Here is a 27,638-nt window from a genome sequence, read left to right as displayed (position 1 = left end):
CGGGGTGCGATCAATAGCCCCGAAGAGATCATCTGGCTTGCGCTTGTGCATAGGATCACGCTGGTTGTTGCTGCCACCATGATCATTGTTGCGCTTCCCGTTGTTGTCTTGGTTGCGACGCGGGAAGCAACTACGTTCTTGTTCTTCCTCATCTGCCCACCGTTGCATCATGTCACGTAATTCCACCACCGTTTTGGGGCAATTGCGTCCGAAATCACGGTAAAGTGATTGGGTGGTGATTCCGTCGTGGAAGTAGTGGATGACGTCCTCATCATAGATGTTGGCAATGGTTTCCCTTGTGTCGAAGAAGCGCTTGACGTAGGATCTGAGGGTTTCGCCTTGCTCTTGCTTGCACATTGCAAGAGCATGTCGACTAGCTACTCGATGTAGAGACCCCTGGAAGTTGTCGATGAAGGCTTTCTTGAGATCCTCCCATGAGTGTATGGACTCATGCTTTAAGCTCTCAAGCTAGGTGAGTGGCGCGGGTTCTAGGGCCATCGGGAAGTAGAGGACCTTGGTACAGGTGTCTCCTCCTGCAACATTAATGGCGGTCGAGTATAATTGTAACCATTGAGTAGGATCTTGCTTACCATCGTACTTTTGGATGTTGGTAGGTTTGAAATCCTTTGGGTACTGGACGTTGTCGAAGACGCTACTGAGGGCTGGGAACCGGTCGGAATTGTCTGCAAGATGCGCTTGGCATCTTGCGTTGATGATCTCTCGTGCGTCCATCCCGGAATTGGCTACTTCTTCATGGTTGTGGTCGCGGTTATTGTTGCGGTTCTACTGAAGTCTTGGAGCTTGGTTAGCTGCGGGTTGTCCACCCCTAGTCCGCTGGCCACTAGTGACTTCTTGCTCCTCTTGATTTCTCTGGTTTGGTTGTTGACGGTGATTGCCTCCCGAAGTGCGACTTGCTTGTGGGGCTGCTGAAGCAGTAGCCCTGGATCGAGTGCCATGGAGTGAGGACAAAGGATTTTGTCGCTCGAGTAGTTCGACAGTGTTGCGGGTGAGTTGGATTATGCGCTCCGTCTGTAGATTTCGTGGCAGCTGCATGAGGCGCATGGTATCTTCTGTCATTGCAGCAATGGGAGTGTTGAAGATAGGATCTGCTATGTTGTCAAACTCTCGATTGAGGTCATGCGGGTCAATGCGAGCGCGTTCCGTGGCTCGGGTCCTGCGCTCTTCCCTGCGCTGATTCCTTGTTCTGCGAGCTGTTCGAGTAGCTTCGTCCTCATCTTGTGGGGCATTTATGGTCAGATCATTCCCCTAGATCTTATATGGAGTTTCATTGGGATCATGCTGACTGGGGGCGCCAGCGTCTTGTCGATTGGGGATGATAATGGAGACTTGACGCTCTGGGGTGTAGCTCTCAACGTCCGATCCATAATCGGCTAGTTCAGTTCCTCCGGATCCAGTTTCCCGTATGGGTGTGAGGGGGGGTACCGTGTTGATACGGTAAGTCATCGATGCTAGCGACTTCTCGAAGGCTATCGAGTAGTCCTGTAAGCGAGTAGCCGCGGCAGGGCTCGATGTGGAGCTTTGCTAATGCATCAATGATGAGATTCAAATTGTCATGGGGTGACTCATCTGAATCTGAGTATACGTCGAAAACGGGTGCCTCTCGGCTAGCGGTGGTGGAAGAGTTCTCGGCGTATGTGGTTTGATCCAAGCTAGCTTCATATGAAGAGTAGATGGATTTGATCATCCGCTGATAAGCAGATGATGCATTGCACAACCCGAAGATAGGTCGAGCGTGGAGAGTCTCAACTCGAGTGGGACTTGGGCTGAAATCAATATGTGTCCGAGTGGAACTCGAGTCGTCGTCGAGTTTCTGCTCGATAGCAGCATGTCGCTGTGATCCTCTGATCAGGTGATGGCGTTGCGGCTTTCCGATGAGATCGCCTCTGGCTCGATGGAGTTGGCTAGGTGGCTGTCAAAGCCGCCTAAACCATTGGCGACGCAGACCCATGAGCCAAAGACGAAGGTGGCGCCTTGAGGAAGCGCCAAGATGCTGGAAGCGAAAGTGGCCATCAAATTTGCCGATGAACTCGCCGAATCCCCTACCTAGCGCGCCAGCTATCGGTGTTTAGCCGGCAAGCCTGCTCAGGGATACCCTTAGCAATAGGATTGTAGGCAAGGGATCGACTAGCTCCGGAACTCGATGGTGCAAGGAACACAAGGATTTAGACAGGTTCGGGCCACGAGGTGCGTAATACCCTACGTCCTATGTGGTTGCTTATATTGCCATAGGTGTTGATGTCTTTTGAGGGGATCCCTTTCCGCCCTTATATATTCTGGTGGGACAGGGTTACATGGAAAGTCCTAGCCGAGCACTGTTGGAGTCCTACTACAACCCGGTCGAGTAGTTTCCTTGTATTGCAGCTAGTTCTACACCTATTCGGGTAGTTACAAAAGAGGTAAGGTACATCCATGCGCTATCCATTACTTTAGAACATTCTATGCCTATAAGCAGTCCCGCTGCCCTGGGTCTGACATTAGATTCCTCCGTTCAGACACCCCATTCCACTGAGGTGTTCTAGGTGGAGTCAGTTGTGGAACAATTCCACACTGCTTCAAATGATCACCAAATTCATGGCTCAAATATTCACCTCCATGATCAGATCGCAGAAATTTAATTGTCTTGCCTAATTGATTCTGTACTTCATTCTGAAATTCTTTGAATTTTTCAAATGATTCAGACTTGTTCCTCATTAAGTAGACATATCCATATCTACTAAAGTCATCAGTAAAAGTAATGAAGTACTGAAAACCACCTCTGGCAGTTGAGCTCATTGGTCCTCACACATCAGTATGCACAAGTCCCAACAAGTCACTCGTCCTCTCACTTTGACCAGCAAAAGGTGATTTAGTCATCTTCCCAAGCAAACAAGACTCGCACGTGTAAAATGATTCAAAATCAAATGAGCTTAACAAGCCATCTTTATGGAGTTGTTCTATGCGCTTCTCATTTATATGACCTAAGCGACAATGCCAAATTAATGTGGGATTCAAATCATTTGATCGAAGCCTCTTAGTATCAATGTTACAGACATATTTATACTCAAGATCAAGAACGTACAATCCATTCACCAATGGGCAATGAGCATAGAAAATATTATTGTAATAAATTGAACAACATTTGTTCTCTATTACAAATTTATAACCATCAACTTGTTCCAAACATGAAGACAAAATAATGTTTTTGCTCAAAACAGGAATGCAATAATAATTATTTAATTCCAAAACTAGTCCCGAGAGTAATGACAAGTGATAAGTGCCGACCGCCAAGACAGCAACCTTTGCGCCATTGCTGACACGAACGTCCAACTCGCCTTTTGCAAACCTTCTAGCATCACTTAGACCCTGCAACGATTTTCAAGTGTGAATCATCGATCCGGTATCAAATACCCAATCATTACTGGCAGATAAAGCAATATTAATTTCTATAAAATTTATACCTGAAGCGGAAGTCTCACTTCCCTTCTTCTTCTTCAGATCCTCCAAGTACTTCTTGCAGTTTCTAGACCAGTGTCCCTTGCCCTTGCAGTGGAAGCATTCATCATTGGGAGAAGGGCCAGATTTGGCCTTAGGCTTAGAGCTCTCGGGCCCAGAGGAAACCTTTTCCTTGCCTTTGCCTTTGGGAGGCGTCCAATGCTTCCTCTTTCTATTCTCCTTTTGTACCACCATCACATGATTGGTACTTTTCTTGATGCTTTCTTCTACAGTTTTAAGCATGCAATGCAATTCAAACAACGATTTCTCCATACCATTCATTTGAAAATTCATAATGGAGGGCTCGTAGCTCGGCGGGAGCAACTGGAGAATGACGTCAACAGCAAGATCATCATGGAGCTCAGAGCCAAGTCTGTCCAAAGTCTTAATGTAACCAATCATTTTGATCACATGAGGACTAACCGGGCTATCTTCTGCTAGCTTGCACGAGAACAAGGATTTTGAGATGTTGTACCTCTCAACCCTAGCTTGGTTCTCAAACATTTCACGCAACCCTCCAATCATATTGTAAGCATCCGTATGCTCATACTGCTTCTGCAGATCGGGTGACATGGTAGCAAGCATGAGACAGCTCACGTTGACTGCATCATCGCAGTGCTTCTCATAAGCAATGTGATCGGCATTAGTGGCATTATCAGGGAGATCGTTAGGGTATGGCTGCTCAAGAACATACTCCTTTTTATCTTGCCTGAGAACAATTCTCAAGTTGCGGTACCAATCAATAAAGTTTGTTCCATTCAACTTTTCTTTGTCAAGAACAGATCGCAAACTGAAAGCGGAATTGTTACTAGCAGACATGATCTACAAAAGAAAACAAGGTTTTAACACTAGGTTTATGTAGAATCTTCTATTAACAAGTTTAATAAAAGATGCTCCCACTATATCGGTATCGTCTTCCCTTTAACGAAACATAGGGGAGGGGTACAAGATCCACATTCACTAAAGTTCTAGTGAGCTTTGGCATCACTGCTAGAAAACTAGTGACATAGGTAAGCAACACCTTGCTGATCAAATCACTATGTGACCCTTGTTAGTTGGGTGGCATCCAATGCCCCAGCTCCCAACTCCATGCTCAAAAGCTCAAAATTGTTTTGATGGCTTTGTTGAGTAAACCAATATTATGCATGTAAATGTCCGACATTCATCCTATTTACAATGTTAGTCGAAGGCACTTTACTTTGGTAAACCTATCACGCAACAATCAATGATTTAATGGTGCAACTATTGGAAAGAGCATCGACAGAACTCAACTATTCTGAGGGAAGCTACTCTATCATGAAGATACATCCACCACAAGTATAACATGAAAGAATAGTATGACAGGAAAATAAACATCACAGGCATATAATCAAATTATATTAGTGAATAGTATGGCCTTTGGAATCATAGTGGTTTCCATCGCCATGGTTCCACCGTGATCTCCATCGACATGCCTCCTGTCTTGTGGTGATCAGCGTCGCCACCATGCTTGAGGCCTCCATGAAAGATTACTAGGCTAATACATCTAATAGCTAGTAAAGTAAATTACATGAGAAGAACAAGCATCACATGTCGACTCGCAGGCCGTTATACAAAAATGAGACAACCTCAACCCGGTTGTGTTAATAGGTGACACACAGGCCAAAAAATTCATTACACATAGATCATCACATAATATTGAGGCCATACCATTCACATTATACCCTGCAAAAACAAGTTAAGCGTAGAACGTATTCTACCGTAGGGGTATGAAAAGCTGCTATCAACAGACTGCAACGGCCTGGGGCATTGATCCAATCTCTATGAAAATCTCATCGGATTGATCCAATCAAACCTATCTGGGGCATTCACAATGTTCCTTATTTTCACTAGTCAATCACATTGACTATCGCGATAGGTACATCGGAGAAGGCCGCACCACACGAGTCAAATATGTCGGCTCAATCTCTTCTCATTTGCACAGTTAGCCCAGATGGTGATTCCAGCCGGTATGGGCAAGTCGTGCGCATAATAGAGAAAGAAAACGAACCAATCTACAGTCATCGTGATGCAATCAACTCGTACCAATCCCACACCGTGCATCAATCTATACATCTCATATGAATAGATTGCAAACCCCTAAACAAAGCATATCTCTATATGCACATCCAGACCAAAAGCTAAATATGATCGCTCTGATACCACTGTTGGGAAACGAGAACACTACGCTGGCAAGAATTCCTAATTCTACCATGTTCACCAAGGATCTCATGTAAGCGGATGATCATGGATCGTTACCCCTTGACGCGCAGCGCAGCTGAAGATGCGTTGAAGTAGACTCGTCCAACGTAGTCGCATGTCGAGGTAGAGGAAGTAGTCGATCACGTCACGAACGAATCGTCTCCTCCTTGCCGATCAACACCGCAATAGTAGCAGCACCTCCACGGAGTCCACACGTGTGGGAGAAGAAACGTCATGCACAGATGTGCTAGCACTGCGCGCAAGGCTGGGAGAGCGGCGGCAAAGAGGAGGGAGGGCGGCTAGGGTTTGAGGCGCGGCAAGGGTGTGGGCACCCCTAGCCCCATCCCACATATATATAGAGCGCGCTAATGGGCCATCGACCATGTAGGCCCATTAGTAACCCTAATCGCTCATGGATCATATCCATATGGGCCTTTAATCCATATTATTATGATTGCCTCTTGGGCATATCACCAACATCTTGGAGATGCAATAAGATATAGTAGTGGTCCGGGATGTATGTCAGAGACTTGGAGGTCATGTGGATACTCTGAAGGGCATCTTTTGGTTTGAACTTAGGAGGCTCAAAAACCATCATCATTTCACCAACTGAAGCTGAAGATGTGCCGGAGGGAAACAAAGGAAGCAACGTACAGGCATACAACAACCCCAAGACTTGGTGGGTGTTTTGTTGGTGAAAAAGTTTGGGGGTTGGGTACTGTAGCATATTTCGTTGTTATTTGGTAATTAATGTCCAATCATGGATTAATTAGGCTTAAAAAATTCATCTCGTTCTAATTAGTTAAACGTTAAACTATGTAATTAGTTATTTTTTCAAGTGCATTTAATGCTTCATGCATATGTTTGAAGATTTGATGTGATAGGTACTGTAGAAAATTTTTTGGAAACTAAACACCCACTTGCTTGCCCCCCCCCCCCCCCCACCCCCCACCCAAAAAAAACAGTTGGGATGTTTGGTCGTAAGTCAGAACTTGTAAACGCGATAGCTGACCACTGTACGTACAAAATATTTCTAATTCTGCCAAGTTCGTGTAATGAAACTAAAATGCTACCGATGAAAACAGCATGCTGCTACCAATGCAAGATTCATTCGTATTTCAACTGATTGGAACTTTGGGGAGAGATTAATTAGGTACCGGTATGGTCTTGGGTCCAAGCCCGCCGTTGATGAAGACGATCGACTAAGAGACAGGAAAGCCGGCCGCGCCGTAGAGAGATACAGCCCGTAGCTAGCCTTGGAGGGAGGGGAAGGAATGCGGCAGTGACCTCTTCGTTCTGGATTAGTGTCCAAGCTAAGAATTTGCATCTCCTGACCATCTTCATGTGATTTTGTCGGGGCGTCCACCCGCTGTAATAATTTCAAATGCAACTGCAAATGGAGGGGGTGTAATACATGCAGTGGCTAGAAACAACTGTGGACTAAGACATTCATGTTGATACAGGCATACAGCCGGTCTTTACAAATGAACTACTCGTACAGCGCAAGTCTGATTGTCCCCTTTCTCTTTTTCAAAAGAATACGCATGCCTTCTTTTGTCTTATCACCAGGAACTTTTCTTGCTACTTTTGCAGTCGTTACTTCATTTGTCAACTAATATAGGAGCAGTATAGGAGCATGCGGCCTGAATCGATCCACTCCAATGTTTCAACAGACTGACTCCAGCCCACGCCTGTCATTCGTTTTCATCCTTGAGGCATTGTTCGGTTGCAAGGGAACTGAAGATGATTAGATGAGGTTGGGAGGGATTAAATTCCCAACAAGTCAAAATCTCCCTCAATCACTTTAGATCCCCCTCAATCCCTTTGTCGAGGGGATTAACTGAATAAGGCCTGAAGGGTATACTTGGTAGAGGAAAAGACTCCAAAGTACATTTCTAACCTTTGATTTCTCTTGTAATCTTTAATTTTCTAGATTGCTGCAAAATCATCACCTTCTTAACTAAAAGTACTTTGAACTCATATTTCTCCATATTTCTTTTTAGAGTTTTGTTACGATGATTGTAAAGTATCAATGGGTACTTTCAGATATTTTTATTATGAATTTTTTTTCTGGCCGTTGATCAATGGAAAGTATTTACAAAAATTAAACTAAATTAGTATTCAGTCCCACTTTTTGGTACTTAGTCCCATATTTTTGTACCACCAGGTTCTTTAATCTAGGTACTTTTAGGTACTTTCTATCTTGACCACCATACGATTCTGTCAGATGGACGGCTCTTATTTTTTTCAATCATTGTAAAAATTCTCTTTTTTTAACATGCATAAAACTTGACTAACTGTTGGTCAAAACTTGCGCGGTTTGACTTTTCTCAAATCAAAACATACCTTACTACATGATACAGAAAGAGTGGTAACTATTGAGCCTTATACTGAGTAACAAATTCAGACAGGCCAAAAGTCAGATATGGAATAGGAGTGGGCAGATATTTTTTTTCAAATTGCGCGCCAACTAGGATTTTTGAATTCGAGACATTTGGCCTTAATAACACATTGAATTGTATGAAATAACTGGCTCATCACACCAAAAAGAAAGTAAAAACAACTCCAAAGAATAAGTAGAGCATAAAGTAAAATAATGGAGGCACAATTCACAGTTCACCTACCATGATCCACAAAGTACTTTCAATATATTTAGAGGAGTGGACAGGCTCTTGTTACATATATAAAAGATGAATTGACAAACTAGGATATAAAATTACTGATCCACACACGCCATAATATAATTTACAAATTCATTCACACTAGCTTTATGATGTTCTTAACATTTCTTCTTAGTAGACTCCTTAAACTTCCTTTCCTTCTCCAATCTTTCAAATAGGCTGCCATCATAGACTGCCCTGACCGTGTCCTTGTGAAGGAACCCCTTTTCGTCTTTGCAGAGGGAGTAGAGCACCTTCCACTCCGTGAAACCACCCAGCCTGTGGTATTTTGCATAAAAATACTGGGCTCAAAGGAACATTACTTTACATTTGCACCATATTATTCTCAACTCTTGAAGAGAACTTACCATCCTTTGAAGTCTTTGGGCTCCCTGTTTGCTTTTAGCAGCTCCTGCAGCTCTTTTCCTGTCAAAGCATCAGGCCTAGTGTGGGCATGCTTCTTGAAGATCTCCTCAAACTTTTCAGGAACGAACCTGGAGGTTCAGATACCATGATGATTAGCAATTGTTTATACAGTAGCTGAAAAGACTTGAACTGGGATTTTTTTTTGAAACTCTGTAGACAATTATGAGAGATCCTTTTTGTAATGATAAATTACAGTGAAGTCAAATGCATCAGATTCCTCATTATCTCTGCATTAGTGCCTTTGTTTGTTTTTCTTTAGTCAGAGTTGGGTAGTGCCACTTGTCACTAGTTGCCAAGTCATCTGGCATAAGAGAACTGGCACTATCAATTGTTAAGCCATTCATTCATATGTCTCTTAATACTCTATGCATCTCGGTGGCTATTGTTTATTTGGCCAAACTTGTCTTGATTCAGTAAAGTACAATGGCAAGTGATTAGCTCTGACCAAACCTGCTGACATGCGACGACCTGTATGAACCCTGAATTTTTTACATGGTGATGGTGACAGATGGAAATTTGAATTGGATACCTTCCGTTGGCATCGTACACACCCGAATCGCTACCATGCTTGCCCTTGTGGATGTTCTTCACGTAAATGGGGAGCTTGAACGCTGGAGCCTTCTCGTTCTCCTGAATTAACATGGGAACCAACAATCAGCAACAGAAAAATAAAAAGAGGTGATCACACCTGAATCGATTCGCACTTACTTTTGTTCATTTGACACGGCTTCAGAGTAGTTTGTTTGAAAATATAACTGAAAAGGTGTAGCTCTACGCGGTTGAGTGTTCATAATGGAATGCAGTGGTTCATATGTATGCATGTCATGACCATGAGACATGGACCTTAGCTTTATGTATGCAATTATGCTAGCCTAGACTTTCCCTTTCTTTCTGAAAAGAAAGAAGGGTGCATTAATTGCATCTTTCCATGCTGTAACGTGCGGTGGCAACTAGCATGTATGCAACCCCCACGTTAATTAGGACTATTGCTCCCACTGAATAATTATCTGGTAATATCACATTGTTCAGGACTCCTGACTAATCTATGTTGTTGTTTTTAGAAATGGAGTAGATCATTAAAAACTTTGGCAACTAAATACACGTGTATTGGATTATGTTTTCGTACTCTTTTTTTTCGATGTGTTTTCGTACTCTTTAATATTGTATTTTTAAAAAAAAAATTATTAACTCAACCTCTATATCCAATTTAATATTGTAGTATATAATCATCATATAATGCGCTAGTGCATAATGTATATTGTAGGACATGTTAAGAATTTCCTAGATGCCATCTTCAGTTATGAACAACAGAAGGAGCATCCAGGAGCCAACATCTTTTGCCAGAAGCTGACGCTGTGCAAGATCGAAACCTGAAGGAACCTCAAGAATCCCTATCCTCGCTTCATGCGAAAACTGGTTTAGACGTTTGGCCGTATGCCGTAACTTCTAAAGGATCACTACTAACCGTCACCACAAGGTTTCAGTTTCTTCCTGACATGGATAAAAGCTCGCTTTGCTGAATAGCTACACATTTAGCAATAGCCAGAACAAAGAAAATCTAGAGCAAACTGAAACCATTCCAGCATCTGACCCAGAGAGAGAAAAAGGGGCCAGGGAGAGATTGATCACGCACCGGTACAGTCTTGGGTCCAAGGAGGCCGTTGATGAAGAGGGCGCTGAAGGCGGAGAGCGACACGCCGGCCCCGATCGCGCGGAACCCTGCAGCAGGCGTGGCATGGACATGGACACAGGTCGAGAAGCTAATAAGGCGGCTTATTCCATGATGAGAAGGCCAAAGATCTAGCTAGGCGCGCTGGAGACGAAGATGATCTTTCTTGGATAAAACGGAGCAAATAAACAATAACCTTCGTATGTCTCGGAGGGGTAGATGACGCCGTCCTTGTCGCGGTCGAAGAAGGCGACGTGCCGCTGCAGCGGCGTGAGCTCGCCCTTGTACACGTCCGCCATGGATGAAGAGGAACCCGGCTTGCTGCTCCCTGGTAGTCCAGCACACAGAGGAGCACGCACGCACACGGTTACAGGAGCAGATTAAATTCGCGCCACAAACTGAAGGACGCGCGCGGCAATTAAGAACGCGGTGGTTTTTTCCCGACTTGTAACTCCCTCTCTCTTTTCTTATCGCTCTTGCCAACGCTTCAATTCCTTCTTGGGGGAGCTGGACGGGACAGACTCACCGGTGTCCGCAGGTTCGGCGGCCATGGGGAGCCGAGGCGTGATCTCTCTCGTCGTCGTCGCCGACGAGGACCAGCGAGGAGGTAGCTCGCGTGGAGGGAGGGGGGCGATCGGTTCGCGAAGGAAATTGATGTCGCGGCGGCCGGCCGCAGGGACGATGCGGGGATGCCAATGAGCTAGCTGGAGGTGGTGGGCACTGCGGCAGGGCCAGCCGACAGATGCTCGTGGAGTTGTGGATGCGCGTTGGGCGAGGGGCACCGGTGCTATTTGTACGCGCGGCCCCGGGCACGGTTGCGCGCCTGGCTAAGCAACCAACTTTAACAAAATGCGAGATTTATATATATGTATCTATATATATCTTCAAAGTTGCAGCAGTTCGCCGCCGGCGCGCGCTGCTCCGGCTGGCCGAAGTTTCGTGGCGCGCAACGCAAGCGCGCACCCTGTAGAATGTCGCGCAGCTCCGCACACCGCACTACCACAAGCTGGCCGCTGGTGGAGCAGGGGAGAGCAGGGCCAAAGACAGTGGCCGCGCCACCCGCGCTGCTAGCTACTGGGACGACGGGAACGCGGCCGCACGGGCGCGGTGGCGAGACGCGTGCAGCCCACCACCGACCCGGCGCGGCGCGGCGCGGCGCGGCGCGAGAGCGCGGCCGTGGCCGCGGCGCTGCCGTCCGCGCGTGCGCGTCAATCAGCCTCTCCCAAGACTCCGGCTGCCGCCGAAAGGCGACGCACGAACTCGAAGAGACAGCAACAACCCGACCACCCTGTAGAATGTCGCCGTCGATCGTCGCGTCGCCGCCTGTCATGGATCGCCTTTGATTTCTCAAACGACGCCTGCCTGGCACGACCAGCACTGCCTTCCGAGCGTCAAGCAGCACCCGGCGATCGAGTCCTCCATCCTTCACGCCAAGCCCTGCTCCGATCTGGAGCAGCGGAGCCTGAACTTCAGGAGCCCATCGCGTCTGAGGCGTGCAAGCTAGTCTTCCGGTAATCCGGTGCGGAGCGTTCTTGAGCGTGCTAGGTCGAGACGATCCCTCAAATTACAATCCACTCTACCGCCGATCAAGTCTTCATAGGTTGCTTGTTGCTTTGGCCTAAGATCCGAACAAAGGCCTTTCTTGCCTAGAGTTCCAGCTACGCCCACTTTCAATTGATTTTAAGACAAAAAGAAAAAGAAAAACTGGAACGAACTTTACTCAAAATCAATTTTTGAAAATAAAATCCAAGCAGCTAGCTCGTCTCCTGTCCGTTAACACAAACCTTGACGGGATTCTAACCTGATCGTTTTTATAAACACGTGTGACATCTGAGTTCCGGTTTTGAGGAAACAATCCAGCACGTATTCAAGCACAAACCGGACGCAGCTGGTTTTAAATAGGACTTGTCACTGCAAAACTAATTTTTAAGTGGTTATCACAGCTTGGAACAACGCACCTGCGAGGCCATTTGAGATGTCACAGCAAAGCATATGCCACAGACTGTTATAAAACTCCCCAACTGACATGATGAATTGACGGGATTTCCGTGCACACATGGGCACATTCCCACCCACTGTAGAGCCGTTGCATGCAGATCACTTCAAGATATTGACCCAATTTGTTATCGGGGCGGTGAGGGATCAAGAAGGTGTTCATGTCCCGAAGTTTTAAAGTTTCCACCATCATTTAAATTTTTTGGAAGTTCTGACTCCCAAGATGCCGACAGTTGTTGTTTTCTTGGTGGGACCAAGTGAGCGGGTACGGGTACAGGCGTGGTTAGATATCGCCGAAGGTGATATAATCCGCATTTATCACCTAAAGAAATACCTCTGTCGGCCCACCAAACAGGCCGCCAACCAAACACCGTCATACTCCTTGCCCCCACGTTGCCATCTTAGCCGCTACCACCCCTAGCCTACCAAATCAAGTTCTCGCCTTGGCATCACCGTCCTCATCAGCTCCAGCGACTCGCGCCGCCGAATCCGCCACCACCGACCACCACCAGCTCCGTCGAGAAGCACCACTCCCTCGCCGCCTACCCCGTCCATGGATGTCCTCCACCACCCATGGTCGGTGCCATCCCGTCATCTCGCCACCACGCTCACGACCCGTTGCCACTGCCTGTCCGCCGCCGCCCAAAGGCTTTTCCTCTACACCCAGTGAACACCACCGGCGACAACCCCGACCCCGAAGCCCCTAACCCTAACCATGGCGAGGAAGACGGCAAGCAGCACAAGCTCGAGGAGGAAGAAGGAACTTGTTGGGCCGTTTGGGCCAAAATTGCAACTTATGGTGTGTTTAGTTTGTGAAAAAGTTTGGGTTTTGATACTGTCGCACATTTCGTTGTTACTTGACAAATAATATCCAATTATTAACTAATTAGATTTAAAATATTCAGCTCGTGCTAATCAGTTATACTTTGTAATTAGTTATTTTTTTCAACTGCATTTAATGCTCCATGCATGTGTCCGAAGATTCGATGTGACGAGTACTGTGCAAATTTTTTTGGGAACTAAACAATACTTTAGGCGATGGATTCTTGATTTGTCACATAAGAGATATATAGTCGTGGTTGGATTATTTTCGGTATTGCCGGGGGTGGGGGGGGGGGGGGACACTGGAGTTAATTCAGGCACGGCTTGCCTTGACGCCGATTGGGTTACTCCATCATTCTCTTGTTCGAGCAGGATGACACTGGGTCCCTCGCATCATCTTCGCTCGAGTTTGACTCTGAAGCGATCCAAGACAGCCTGCCAGCTTCGGAAACGAGCAAGGCGCGCAGGGTTTGTATAGAAAAGGCACTAACACGTGTTTAAAAAAAAGGGCACTAACAATTGGTCCTTTCTGTTGCATAGAAGTTTTTATTCCTGTTCCACGACAGCACGAAGGTACAAAGACAGCAAAAAAAACATTCAATTGAAGCATGGCTATAATAATACAGCTTACAACCAGTTGTATGTTTTTTACCACATCATAGATAGCAAACTAAAAGTCCACACGTACTACATCTGTTTTTATTTACATATCGTATTAAGTTTATTCTAAATTAATCTTGACTGAAATTGAGCAAATTTATAAAAAAAATAATATTATTTACAATACCAAATTTATTTCATTGAATCCATCTAAAACATATAGACGTAGACTAAATCATTAATGTATACCATCTTCTCTTAAAAATTATAGGAATTTATATATGATCCGGCCATTATAAGCATGGCTAATACAGCACCGGGGAATGATGACGATGATTGATGCGATGACCTCGCCGTTCCTCACGTGCTGCCGGGGTATGCATATTCCCCCTTGACTGAACACGCCGGTCAGCTATGGTCAAACATACAAGTTGCGATGTTGTGCTTTTTTGGAAGAGCATGGTCATATCCTATGATGGTTGACTATGCTATTCGTTATGTGAATTTGACCTTCAGCAACAAAGCCTCTGATCCTACCCTAAATTCCTAGTTGGAGTAGCAACGACTGCCGTAGGCATTTCATACCCATAGACTCGGTCACATACTCTTTTGTTCGGAATGATATAGTATTAATCGTATGAATTTTAACAAGACTGACTTTTCCATTTTTTATCAAAAAAAAAGAGAGCAAGGTTGTCATTCTTTTTACCGGAGAATAGCATGACTAACACGTTCCCCAAAGAAAGAAAGAAACACGTTCCGATACCTACCCTTGATCGTTGGAACTTCTGATCCCGCTTTTTAAGTGGTTGTCACAGTGCACAGTTTCGTAGTATAGTTATCAAGATAAAAAATATATAACTATGTCGGCTGAATTTCATAGGGATGAAACTCTTCTCGCATCTTATAATGCCAGTCTCAGTGGAAGTTTATAGCCATTAAATGTCATGCCACGTCAGCAAATTTGCTGAAATGGCATGATCATTACGAGGGGAAAGGGAAAATAAAATGGATGCGCCCCAGGCGCAGGAGCCTCCGTGCGCCGTGCGCCCTGCGCCCGATGGTCGCCACCTGCCTCACCTTTGCATCCGAAGGTTCTGCGCTTTCGGCTCACCTCCCTTGGAGGGATCGGCTTCCGCGCGGCGCTCTCGGCGACCTCGGCTCGATGAATAGAGTAGCCAGCGCTCGGCTCCGCTTCCTCGCTCCCTTCTTCTCCTATTCTCCAATCGAGCGCTGACACTCCAATCCTTGGCGGCGGCGGGAGGCTTCGCGGCGTGCGGCGAGCGAGGAGCTTGAGGAGCCGAAGAAGAGCGGCCTCGACGCTGACCACTACCACCGGCGGCCCCGCCCTCGTGATGGCATCCCAGCCCCGGCACCCTCCGGCCTCGCCTCCGACTCCGCGACGGCCCGCGTACCCGAGCCCCGCCGCCGGCCGCCGCGCGCCCGAGGCCCGCTGCCGGCCGCCGCAACCCCCACCCCCCCCCCCCCCCCCCCACGCCGATGCCCCGCACGCGACCGGCAACCGCTGCAGCCTCCCCGCACGCGGCCGGCGACCGCTGCCGCCTCCCCGGAAGCGCCCCCCATATTCGGGAAATAGGGGAATTCGGCATGCATGCAGGGATGGATCGCGGCAGATGCAGGCCCAGGTCAGTAGTAGGCAGTCGTAGCTCACACGGCAGGGGTCCTTCTGCTATGGATTGGAGCGGAGCCGAGGTGAGATGCGTCGGAGCCGAGCGGGCCAGCAGCCGGCGAGCCGAGGGGAAATCGGATCGGGGCAGGCGGAGGACCTTCGGAGGTGAGTCAGGTGGCGACCATCGGCGCGCGGAGGCTCCCTGCGTTATTGCGGAGAGTTTCATAAAACGTGAGAGAAGTTTTATCATAATAAAATTCATCTAGCACAGTTACCTAGTTTTTAATTTTATTAGCTGTGCCATGAAACTATACATTAAGAAGTTTCATGGGAGTTTTATGAGTATTTAATTTTGTTGATATGATAAGAAATTTATGAGAGAAGGAAAAGTTCATGGGATGTGAGAGGAGTTTCATTCTCATGAAACTCATCCGACTCAGTTATCTAGTTTTTGTTATAGTTAACCATGCAATGAAACTATGCATTGAGACTGATTTAAAACTTTCTCCTCCTTTTCATTATGTCAGCAAAATTGATGATGTGGTATAGAACTTAATGTTATGAAACTCTCCAAGAAATTTCATTGAAATTTCATTAAGACTGGCCTAACGGTGGCTGTGGTTGGAACAAGTGTAAATGCAGTTGATGATCAATCATCGCCTAATCATGCCAATCCTATTATCAAAAAAAAATCATGCCAATCCAATTTGCAGAAACCAATGATATATTGCCATGGTCATAAAAATTGTTAGACAAACCTGGGTTCAGGCCAGAGACCTGTTAGCAGCCATTTAGCCATGAAGATGGTCAACATAAGTTCGCAGCACAGCGGATAAGAATCGATCTGTTGAAACCCCACAAAATGAAGAAATATGATAACATAAACCAGGATATATATTCAGCTCACGTAGTGTTAGGGCATAGATATGACAGCAGAAGCACACTGAAATGAAATGTAATGTCAGGGACACAGATATGAAATATTACCAGGAAATCCCATTCAAAACCAGATTGACTGTACAATAATCAACAGATCACGTGATTCATGCCCATAGAGAACAGAGTAAGCTGGCTGATTAGTGAAAGGGGCATTGCAGGTGGACCATCTAGCTTTTAGGTCACTGAACTCCATGGTCCAATAAATTTGGACAGAGGCGAGCAATGATTGCATAATTCAAAAAGAACTAGTATCCACCTTTGGATACCAAATTACACAGGAATCAACAAGCCTAATTTCTATGCGGTAAAATGATTACCTTGCAGTACAATACAATATTGACACTGTAACTGTAATGACTAATGACACACATATTCTAATTCCAATTTGTGTGGCTACTTTTAAACAACCATATAATTCGATTACCTAAAATGCTCAATTGCAGCATGCTGGTAAGTTCTCGGCCAAACAAGGTCCTCAAAAACTCATAGTACAATTCATGTGCTTTGCGGGGTTTTCCAATGAAATCAATGTGGGCAATGGTCCATATTTGAGGCCTCTCTCATCCCAGAGAGACGGGAAAAAACAATAGAAACTCTGGCATGTTAATTCATTGTCGCATCGGGTTTGTAACTCTTGCATGTATAATCAGACACTACCAAGCAAAAAAAAAAGCATAACAAGAAATTAGATGCAGAAAGATTACTACGAAATTCAATGATCAAATTTGTTAAACCCGTGGACAGGAGAAGCACATGTTTTTGCAAAATACACCAATTTCTAGTAATTTTATACAGAAACGTACAAAAACTAAAATGGTTCAATGCTGTTGTCTAGCACAAACAGCATATGGAATGGATCTGTAATGTAGTTTTTATTTTTTTCTCTAATTCTTTGATGAATTTCTTAATATTTCAATGCAAGCAGGTAAAGCACTTCCGTGCACCAAGAACCTGAATCCTGAGCAGGTATATCTCATAGTAACTTATATGGAGAGCAAGCAATTCAGATAATTGAAATACAGATTAAACTAGAGTACACAGCTGAATTCAATAGGGCACTAAAAATTGCATTTTACCTGAAAAACTGGCTGATACTGATCCCAAGGAATCTGGACATGAGCTATACATCCATAAAAAAAAGCTATCCACATTTTGGAATTCTGCTTCCATATCAACTATCATTTGAATCAACTTGGAAAAATAAAACCTTGTTAAATATAGTTGGCTGAATCCAAATGGAGAATAAAAATTATAACAATATAACAACAAACGAGCACCGAAAGTTACCTTTGACTCCTTCACGGGATTGACAATCATAATAAATTATGGATCCTTTCGAGAATTATATTACTAAAACTATGTCAGAACTTGAAGGAAGAAGCAACAAATCAGTTATTATTTCAATAGATAACCTATGCCGCCTAATAAACAACAAATTTTTACAGGCAAAATTACAATCCTTGAGAGCTCACTGGTCACTGCCTCACTTCCATTTGGAGTTCAGGATAGCAAGTTGCACCATCTCAGTGTTAGGTGAGGATTCCAATGATGCCTGTGTGCATGTTTCTGTCCATTTCAACTAATTTGTACAGATAAATGCAGCCCAACAAAGCTTTTTTCATGCATATATGGCCAGCGTCGGTAATATGATGACCTCGTCATGGAAACAATCTAGCATCCATTTGACGCATCCACTAGAATTCAAATGGAAGACAGCATAGTACTTCCAACCCCTGGAATTATTGAGTACTATACTATCGGGCCAAGAATTGCTGGCCTCCCGTGAGTTCTGGCCCCACGTGGGCCCTGTGCACTGTTCACGCGGGTCCCACGTGGGCCCGCGCACTGTTCACGCGGGTCCCACGTGGGACCCGCATACTGTCCATGCGGGTCCCATGTACTATTTAGGTGGGACCCACATGGGACCCACGTACTATTCAGGTGGGACCCACGTGGGACCCACGTAATTTTTAAATTTAATTCAATGCTTCCTTCTCTTTCTACATTACCCTTCTTCATTTTTTTTTATTTTTCTCTTTTCTTATACTAATAATTGATATACAAAAAGTCATATGCAACACCGTTTTAATTTTTTCCCACACCTCACAACCGTAAACTAAAAATATATTTATAAGAGTTATTAAAATTATGAACCAGTTTAATCTAAGATAAATAAACCTATTTCCTTCTAATAATTGGTTTTCATAATTCATAACACGAATCGCACGGTACTATTTACAATGACCCACATACTGTTCACAACTACACTCACACAAATACTATTAATCATAAATTTTAATACATATTTAAAAAATTACCAAAAGCCTTGAACCATTCTAATGTAACGTACAAATCCCAACAAATATTCACATCCAAATAATTGAATTTTAATTTTCATACAACTTTTTTCACTATATAATGTTTCTTCTTTTAATTATTTTAAATAATTTTTTTTGTACAGGCGCGCATCGCGCGCCAACCTGTCTAGTTTCTTTAAATTATCAGCAACCACACACGCGTACACAAATCTGAACCATTTGAGATTAAACAATAAACATTGACTAATGACTAGTATTACAAATTGAAGTGGTCAACTAGAGCTTTGCTGGAAAGGCCCCGTCTAAAGAAGGCCCCCAGAAACTCAGACACTGTAAAATTCCTGTACTTTGGTGGGTTATCTGCAGAAACCAGCTCTGGTAATGGTCCATAAAAAACTGAGTCCCCTCTCTTGCCAGGAGTGAAAAATATTGCGATTGAAACTCTAGCTTCTTTGTGTGTATTCATAATAACCCGATGGTCGACACTCTTGTACTCATCATTAGACATGATCTGATGAAAAGATAAGGTGAAAAAGAGTAGTTAGATAAGATGATGCCATCCTAACTTGTGATGTGTGAATTGGTATATTTGTATGAGACCTCTCTATTTGTATAACTCATGCCAGCATGACAGACACAAGAGTAACCTATGCATAGTTGTGGTCAAATCAAAGACCTATGTCTACAGCTTTATTATATATTCTCACCATAATACCAAACATGTTATGAGTTTTTGCTTGGAAGCTAACCGGCATTTCTATACATGGTTTCTGTCAGAAATCAAAATATCAAGTATTTAAACAGGCCAAGTAATACTAGAGTTGCATAGTATGGAGCATTATGTTCCAAATATTCAACATGTAAGGCTGTAACAACTATTTTACTTCCATGATTTGGTCAAGACATAAGTGTAACCAACAATGGAGTACTTTTGCCATTTGAATGCTTAAAGCAGTACAAGAAGTCAAGAACTGAAGTATTTAGAACATTGGTGTTTTTAAGTGATGTGAAGTGAACTTATTTGAAGTACTTAGAGCCCACAAAGAGTTACTCAATGGTACAGATTGAACTGAATTGGCAGAAGACTGAATTCAGATACTTCAGATATGACTTGATTCTGATCATACGGGTTGCGGTTGGATTAATTGGCTACTTTCAAAGTAACAACAATCTGATTGTACCTGCAAGAGGTCCCCAACGTTGATTACAAGTGCACCGGGCACAGGCTTCACATCCACCCAGTAGCTCGCCCCGTCGTCATCGGTTTGCTTCACCTGCAGGCCACCCACACAATCCTGCGCGAGGACGGTGAGCACGCCGGGGTCTGTGTGTGGGACGACGCCCATGGTGCGCTCGGGCTCGGGGGCACACCGGGTAGTAATGGCAGACCATGACCTTACCCTCGAGGCAGGAAGCCTCCTCCAGCCTCGTGGGCCCGAACCCGAGCCCCTCGGAGAGGAGCCCCAGCAGGGCGCGCACCACGGCGGTGGCGTGCGCGTCCCACTCGAGGGCCTCGTCGCGGCAGACGGCCGGGATGCGCGCCGGGTCGGCCCTCTGGGGCCCGAACGATATCTGGATGGTGTCGCGCCAGCTTGCGGCGGGGGCCCGGAACAGGTCGACGTTGGAGGAGTAGGAGACCCCGCCGGGCATGGCGCGGCCGTAGTGCGCGGCGCGCTCGTTGAAGGCGCGCACGGCGGCGAGCGCCCGCGCGGGGTACTCCTCGGGGACGCCGAGGGCCCGGTGGTAGTTGACGAGGTGGAAGAAGCCCCAGCTGCGGGCGGCGGCGGCGGCGGCGGCGGCGAGGGGCCCGGGGAGGGAGAGGTCGACGACGGGGATGGAGACGCCCGGGGGCGCGAGGGGCGCGGAGGCGTAGGGGTCCGGGTGCACGAAGATCGCGGGGACGGAGGAGACGCCGGACTCGACGAGGCCGCGGACGCCCGTGCGGGCCTCGTCGAAGGCCTTGAGGAGCGCGGCGCGGTCGGACTGGGGCGCCGGAGCGGAGGGGGACGCCATGGCCGAGCCGCCGTGGCGCTTGGGGCTGCGTGGAGTGGAGTGGAGTGGAGGGGAAAGGCGCTAACTTGGCCGCGAGGGGTGGGCCGTGGGCGCGGCGAGTCGTTATCCTGTCGCCATCGTCCGTTTCGTCCTCCCCGTCCCCCCGATGGCGATGGCCGATGGGCGGCGGGCCGTCGCGGCCGTGAAGCGAGGCCGGAGGCGCGACATCGTGTCGTGCGCCCAGGGGCGAGACGACTAGCCGCGGCGCGGCGGAACGTGGCGATCTGGTGGTGGCGTTCGACTCCGGACGCAGGGACATCGATCGTGTCATCGTGTGGTTTTGTCGTGAAATCCGCGTTCAGTGACAACCATTTCTCTTCTAAGTTTCTTTTTTTTATAAGCTCAACTAAACTCAAATCTTTCTAGTTCAACTGACTCATTTTTTCAAGAAACTAATTTATGTGTGTACCCACTGTAATGAGATGGTATGGCATGCTTGTTGGTTAATGGTTGCGGTGCAGTAATTTTGAAGATTCTAGTTAGCTGGGGCTGAGGCTAGTCGACAATGAGAAATAAAAATAAGAACTAGAGGGGTGGATAAAAAGGCTAGTGTTGTGAGAACACGGTACTCCTTACTATGTTGTGTTTGTTCGAAGTGTGGTTGTTCAATAGTAATCTCACAATAGTCTCAATAATTTGGATATGCACATCAATATACAATTAAATCATTTATACATCTCAACCTCAATTTGTACTAAAGTCCATGGTTCTGTGATTGTTGTGATTTTAATAATGTACTCCATCCGTCCCAAATTATCAATAATTTTGACTTTTACAAATATATTAATTTTACTATGCACCTAGACATGATATATGTTGAGATGCATAGCAAAAAATAATACACCTAGAAAAGCCAAAAAAGACAAATAATTTGGGATGGAGGGAGTACTATATTTTTTTTTTGCAACTTTGGCTTCGAGCGCTTTGCGTCAAACTAGAATTTGTGGGTACTCACTTTGGTGAGAAAAACAACTGCCATTTAAAACATGATGGCTTCAAAGGTATCTAATATATGTCCATAGTTCAATACATTTATGTGTATACTAAATATTTTAAAATTTAGATGGGATTCCCTCTGGACATTTGTGATGTCATGGTTTTATCTGTTAGACACTAAAAAGGAATGGTCTATAGTATAAAGTTACTACCGTTAAAAGCTACTCTGTTCTTAAATATATGTCATTCGTTTCACTTTTTATCTTTCTATAAATATTTATGCAAATAAACAAATACACAAGTCAAAAAAAGAACATTTGATGATAGATCTAGTTACTCATTTTACTTTATTATAATTGAGTAAATAAATATTATTAGTAGAAATTTGAGAAAAAAATTATGATATTATTTATCTAAGAATAGAGGTAGCATATGTTTTGATTTTTAGTGACTCTATAGATTGACAGTAGACCTGATTATGGGCCGCCCGACCCGACCAACCCAACCCGACTTGTCCGGAAAAAAAATCTTGACCCGATCCAACCGATGAATGTATGGGCTGAGGTCGGGCTGAAATTTTAAACCTGAAATACAACCCAATTCGAAATTTACATGAAAAATCAGATTTTATCTAAACCTATCTGAGCCGATCAGATGCTGGATAAGGCTCGGGCTGAAAATTTGGTCCATAATTTCTTTTGACTCAATTCGAACCCGATCTAACATGATTGATGATCAGGTCTAACTTTTTTTTGATAAAACGTACCTGTATTAACTAAAGATACTGTACAAAGACGAGAACGCTTACAGGTGCATTCTGGTAGAATACGGAGGACAGCTGTTGTGGCAGTCCCGCCTAAATTAATCCGGCTTAAGTGCGCTAACAATCACTGAAACAGTAACTAGGGTTAACACACACTTAAAACGGAGTAATCCGGCAGTGCTGTCGGGTATTATCCCGATTAAACCACTTGAAAACAGGATCGACAAAGCAGTTCAGAGAATGCAACATTCCACAAATTTTACAGCACAGAGTATGAAATTGAATTATTATTACAAATCAAGTTTGAATTTATAAAAAGACAACAGAGTTCAAGTGCAGCAGAAAAATACACGATAGTCTAGCGTCGATAGAAGACGGCATGATGAAGCCCGTACATGACATCAACCACACCCTCAGATGTATCACCTGAAAAACAAAGCCACAAGCAAGGCTGAGTATACTAATACTCAGCAAGGCTTACCCGACTAAGGGTATACTTAGCCCTTTATCTGGACATGCAAGGCTTTTGGCTTGCGGGGTTTGTTTGCCGAAAAGCAGTAAAGAGTAGATCCTTAATTTCAGGTTTTAGCTTCCAAATTCTAGTTCAATTAACCATTCTAGGTGAGCATCTATCCAATAGCATACATGGTGGGAAACATTTATATTTCATCATCCAACCAACCATTTTCATCATCATCATCTTTCACTTCTTACTCTATGTAGCAGAAGGGTTAAGCAGTCCCAAACCGTGAGAAGCGGACGATTCGAATCGAATTTGTTAACCTGGCCAGGCAGACCTAACACACACGTATGGGAACCAAGTCACCCACACGACTTTTCTCCTTTCTTTCCGGGTTGTGGATCAGGGTCACCCACTTCGAGTACAAGGATCCACACCACAGTACGGCGCCGGGTCGTGAGCCTCCTTGCACCCGCATGTGGCCGCATGAGAACAACATTCAAAGAGGGTGAAAGTAAAGTCCACTCGCCGGGCCGATCAGGTACTTAAGCTTACCGATTACCATATTTCTCGGCATGTGGTTAGTACGTTCAAAAGCTTAACCACCACTACCACACACTGCGGCCTTATCCATTTTCACTAAACAGACGGGGTATCACAAGTACCACAACCCCGCTCGTGAACCTTATAGTTGCAGTATGTAGTAAACATTCAATTCCTATAATTCTCGCGAGTGACAGGAAATCACTCGACTTCTACCGAACCATTAGCATAGCCAACTAGCGACCTACACATACTAGTGTTCAAGCATAGGTACCTAGGATTATGCAGCTAAGGTTCCAAACAACTCCTGTAAACTTAAATGCGCAAGTAGATAGAAACAGTAATAAGTTGCATAAATTTAAAATAGATAGAACATGCTCCGGGGCTTGCCTGGAATTAACACTAGGTTAGTGTTAGTTCAAGGATAATTGCTCGGTGAGCATCTTCCTTCGGTCGTGCACTTCGGGATCCATCCGTCCATCTTCTGGATGTGTCCACCATTCACCGTCTTCTGGCTCGACTCCAACGTCGCGTCCTTCACGTGGTTCATCTATCGTACCTAAATGAAATGCAACAATACATATGTATGAATGCAAAGTTCCGAGTTGTTTCGAAATTTAGGTTTTATTATTTTTCCTACACGATAAAGTTATAGTCCAACAAATAGCAAACAATCGTATCCCATGGGCAATCGTTTATAGAGTAGTTAACTAACAATTCTAACTACCCAAGGCATCATGATCAATAGCACAAAAGAACTATACTAACTTCATCAAGCAAGTTGAAGTGGTTTCCTATAACAAGTAAATCATGGTTTATTAATAAATCAACAACTCAGCACACATACAGTAGTAACTTCAACAAAAATTTACATCAAATAGAAGGTAAACAGAACTAGCTATCCTGAAAAATTCATCCCAAAACTTGTAGCCAAATATCCAGAACAATTCATGCAATTAGACAACTCCTAGAAAAAGATTGAATTATACAGGTTAGACCAGAGTATAAAAGAAGCTCAAACTTTAACAGTAGGTCTAAAAAGGGATGAATTAGCTACTGTGAATTTTTCATGATTTTATTTACACATAATTAATTCTGATAAAATAAACAAAACAGACATCATAATTACAAGATTCATTTTTAGCTCCTGTTCTAGTCATGAATTGGGACTCAAACTTCATGGACAAGCTAAAATAATTAAAAAGAACACTCAGAAATATTTTCATGATTTAAAAACAACACAACTTATTTATCATAATTAAAGTCTACTAAACAAGGATTAAATAAAAGAAATAGCTACAAAAATCTATAATTAATGAAATTTGGACAGTGGTGTTCATTTAGTATTGGAAATACACATAAAAATTTTCATACATATATCTAAGTCAGAACATCCAGAAATAAAAGAATATATTATTCTACTAGATCTAGCCAAGACAAGGGTTTCATCTAGTTACAAGGGTTAACTAGTGCTCAAATTTTTACACAACACTAAGCATGGCATGGATTAGCTACCAGCCAAAAATCACCCATATATGCTAAGTAGAACTCCTAGAATAATTATAGTCTATGTAATCTAATCTTTTACCTAGATTAAAATATAGACAGAAAATAAATATGTGCATGCAATGAAAGTTTTAGATCTTGTTGCAAGGATTCCAAAACATTTGGATTTGCATTTTTCTGATTTTTCTACGAATTTCTAGGCATTTTCAAAGTTTGCTGTTTTTGAAAACAAAAGAAAAATGAAAGGAAATCTTGCATCTAGGCCCCTGGACTTCTATTTTTTCTCAACTTGGGTCCCTGGCGGATTTGGGGAACAGAGGAGGCGGCGGGCGGCGGGATTCCGGCGTGGGGGCTCACCGGGGACGGGGGAGAAGTGGGGGAAAAGCTTCACGGCGTCGAGAGGAACCCAGGGGTGGGCTCGGTTGGGGCTAGGGATGGCCGGAGCGGCGGCTCCGCGAAGAACAGCGGCCGGCGGCGGCGGTTTGCGGCGGCGGTGGCGGTCCGGTGGTCGGGGGCGACGGCGAGCGGGTCGGGGAGTACCAGTGGAGGGCGAGGAAGGTGGTTGCGGGGGTTGTTGGGCACGAGGAAGGGTGGAGGAGGGAGCTCCGCGGCGGCCTAAGGGGCGGCGGCGGCCATGGTGGCGGCTGCGGCCGTTCCAGGCGAAAGGGGGCGCGCGGAGCTGGCTCTCGCGCTCAGGGAGGAAGGAGAGAGGGGTGAGGACGTTGTGGAGCTCGCGGGAAGGGTCTAGGCGGGTCAAGGCGCGAGACAGGAGCGAGGCGCGGTCGGTCGGGTCGTCACGGCATCGCCGTGGCGCCTCGGCAGCCATCCTCGGCGAGCGCGCCGTGGATTACGACGCGTGGCGAGGCCGAGAAGCTACGGAGGTAAACCGGGGCCGGTTTGGGTGAACCTGGGGTGGGGAGGCGGCCTGGCCGGGCGGGCGGCGCGCGGCCGGCGACCTCTGGTCGGCCGGGCAGAACAGGGGAGGGAGAGAGAATAGAGAGAGTAGAGAGAGAGAGAGAGAAATTTGACTAAATCAAATTTGAATTTTTCTCAACAATTTCAAATCACACTCAAAAAGTTTTGAATACGAAAGGGGTTCCAAATTTCAAACCCTACCACTTTTTGTTTCAAGTTTACTTTCATTTGGGACTCAAATCAAAAGTTAAATTTGAAAACCGACGAATGTACGTGATTACCCGATTCGAGTTTGAATTCAAATTTTCTTCAACTTTTATATGGAAACTCTAAAATATTTGAACACGAAAGTTGTTCGTCTTTTGAAAACCTACAACTTTGGTTTTGGACAAAAATTCATTTGAGCTATATTTTAGAAATTATTTTCAAAGCATATGTGTTTAAAATTTGAAAGATTGTTTAAAACCTCGAATACTATGGTTCATTTTACTTGTTATTTTATGAGCAAATTTTCATATACACATAAACACACATACACATAACCATTCATGCATACACATGCATTAATTCAATGTTTCCTATTTAATGATGCATGATTTGGTTCTTAATTATCCTAAATTGGCTATTTAAAAACCTGGGCCGTCACAGCCTACCCCCCTTAAAAAGAATCTCGTCCCGAGATTCCGAACGAAAGACTCTCAAGGGAAGAGGAGTAGACTAACCATCAAAGTCAGCAGGACCAAGTCACAATAGAAAAGGTTGATGGTGACGATATGATCCTTTGCAGATAAGAATGGAGAACGTAGAGAAAGTTTAAGAAACAAGGTATAGGAAACACGATAACTCCTACGATTTTGTCCGATTGGTAACTTGTCCATCTTTGCGTGTTTTATACCCTCTTGTTCCAACGGTAATGGCTTAGATTGCTTGAGCATCTGTACAGATCAATAGAGTCCCTTGTCTACCACCCTTTTGGAGTCTTTCCATGTTTACATCCATCACCAGTTCCTTTGAAGATTATTCTCTTCGCAACTTCAGAAGAATGACTTACTCGATTTGGGGTCCGATATATAGATCTCCAGACGGACAATAGAGACAGAGTTGAGGGAGGCTCACGCGATACCTGCGCGTGCCAAGTGATAGAACCTGGTGTTGGTTGTTCATAGGAGATTCTCACTCGTTTCTGTCGTAGTACTGCCAGTCGTTACTAATAACACCACTAAGGAGCATATCTCTAACAAGAATTTTCCGGTATGGCATTATGAGAAAGATGGATAGCGAAGAGGTGATCCAAATACAAGGTATGGTATATGAGTGGTATGAGATTAATCGTACCATTGTGTGAACTAATCAATTGTTTTTCCACACTAAAAAGCTCCAGGGCTTCAGTTTTTACAGCAAGAGTCTGTGGATAAAATATGGGATCACAATCACCATCAAAGTCGGCTGGAAAGGACCGGTGAGTACCAACATATAGCAGGATTTTGTAGAGAATAGAGGATCTAAATTATGGAAGAATCAATTTCTCAATCTGGTGGTGAATCTAGATAGAAAAGATATCAAGGTGAGTTTTTCTCAAAGACATTCTTGCTCAAACTGTTGATTATATTAAACGGTATGATGCGAGATGCATATGCTCAATGACCATGATAATGATGCACTCTTGAGACGTATGATTGCAATGCTGGTGCA

At 44.7% G+C, this 27,638-nt stretch overlaps 1 protein-coding gene and 1 pseudogene across 1 annotated transcript; both read right to left on the bottom strand.

Annotated features, from left to right (window-relative positions):
- Nucleotides 1-8,327: 8,327 nt before the first annotated feature.
- On the bottom strand, nt 8,328-11,240 carry LOC120670926 (probable peroxygenase 4). The gene is made up of 6 exons (XM_039951123.1): nt 10,994-11,240; nt 10,664-10,795; nt 10,432-10,517; nt 9,328-9,428; nt 8,741-8,866; nt 8,328-8,651 (listed from the first exon to the last, which is right to left on the bottom strand). Exons 1-6 carry the CDS (start codon nt 11,016-11,018, stop codon nt 8,492-8,494), a joined length of 630 nt encoding a protein of 209 aa, XP_039807057.1. The 5' UTR covers nt 11,019-11,240; the 3' UTR covers nt 8,328-8,491.
- A 5,827-nt stretch (nt 11,241-17,067) lies between these two features.
- Nucleotides 17,068-21,019, bottom strand: LOC120670935 (annotated as a pseudogene).
- Nucleotides 21,020-27,638: the final 6,619 nt, after the last annotated feature.

This window comes from Panicum virgatum, chromosome 4N (assembly GCF_016808335.1).
Source record: "Panicum virgatum strain AP13 chromosome 4N, P.virgatum_v5, whole genome shotgun sequence".
NCBI classification, from domain to species: Eukaryota; Viridiplantae; Streptophyta; class Magnoliopsida; order Poales; family Poaceae; genus Panicum; species Panicum virgatum.
Note: the sequence above shows the minus strand (reverse complement) of the source record. Positions and strands in the feature narration are given on the sequence as shown.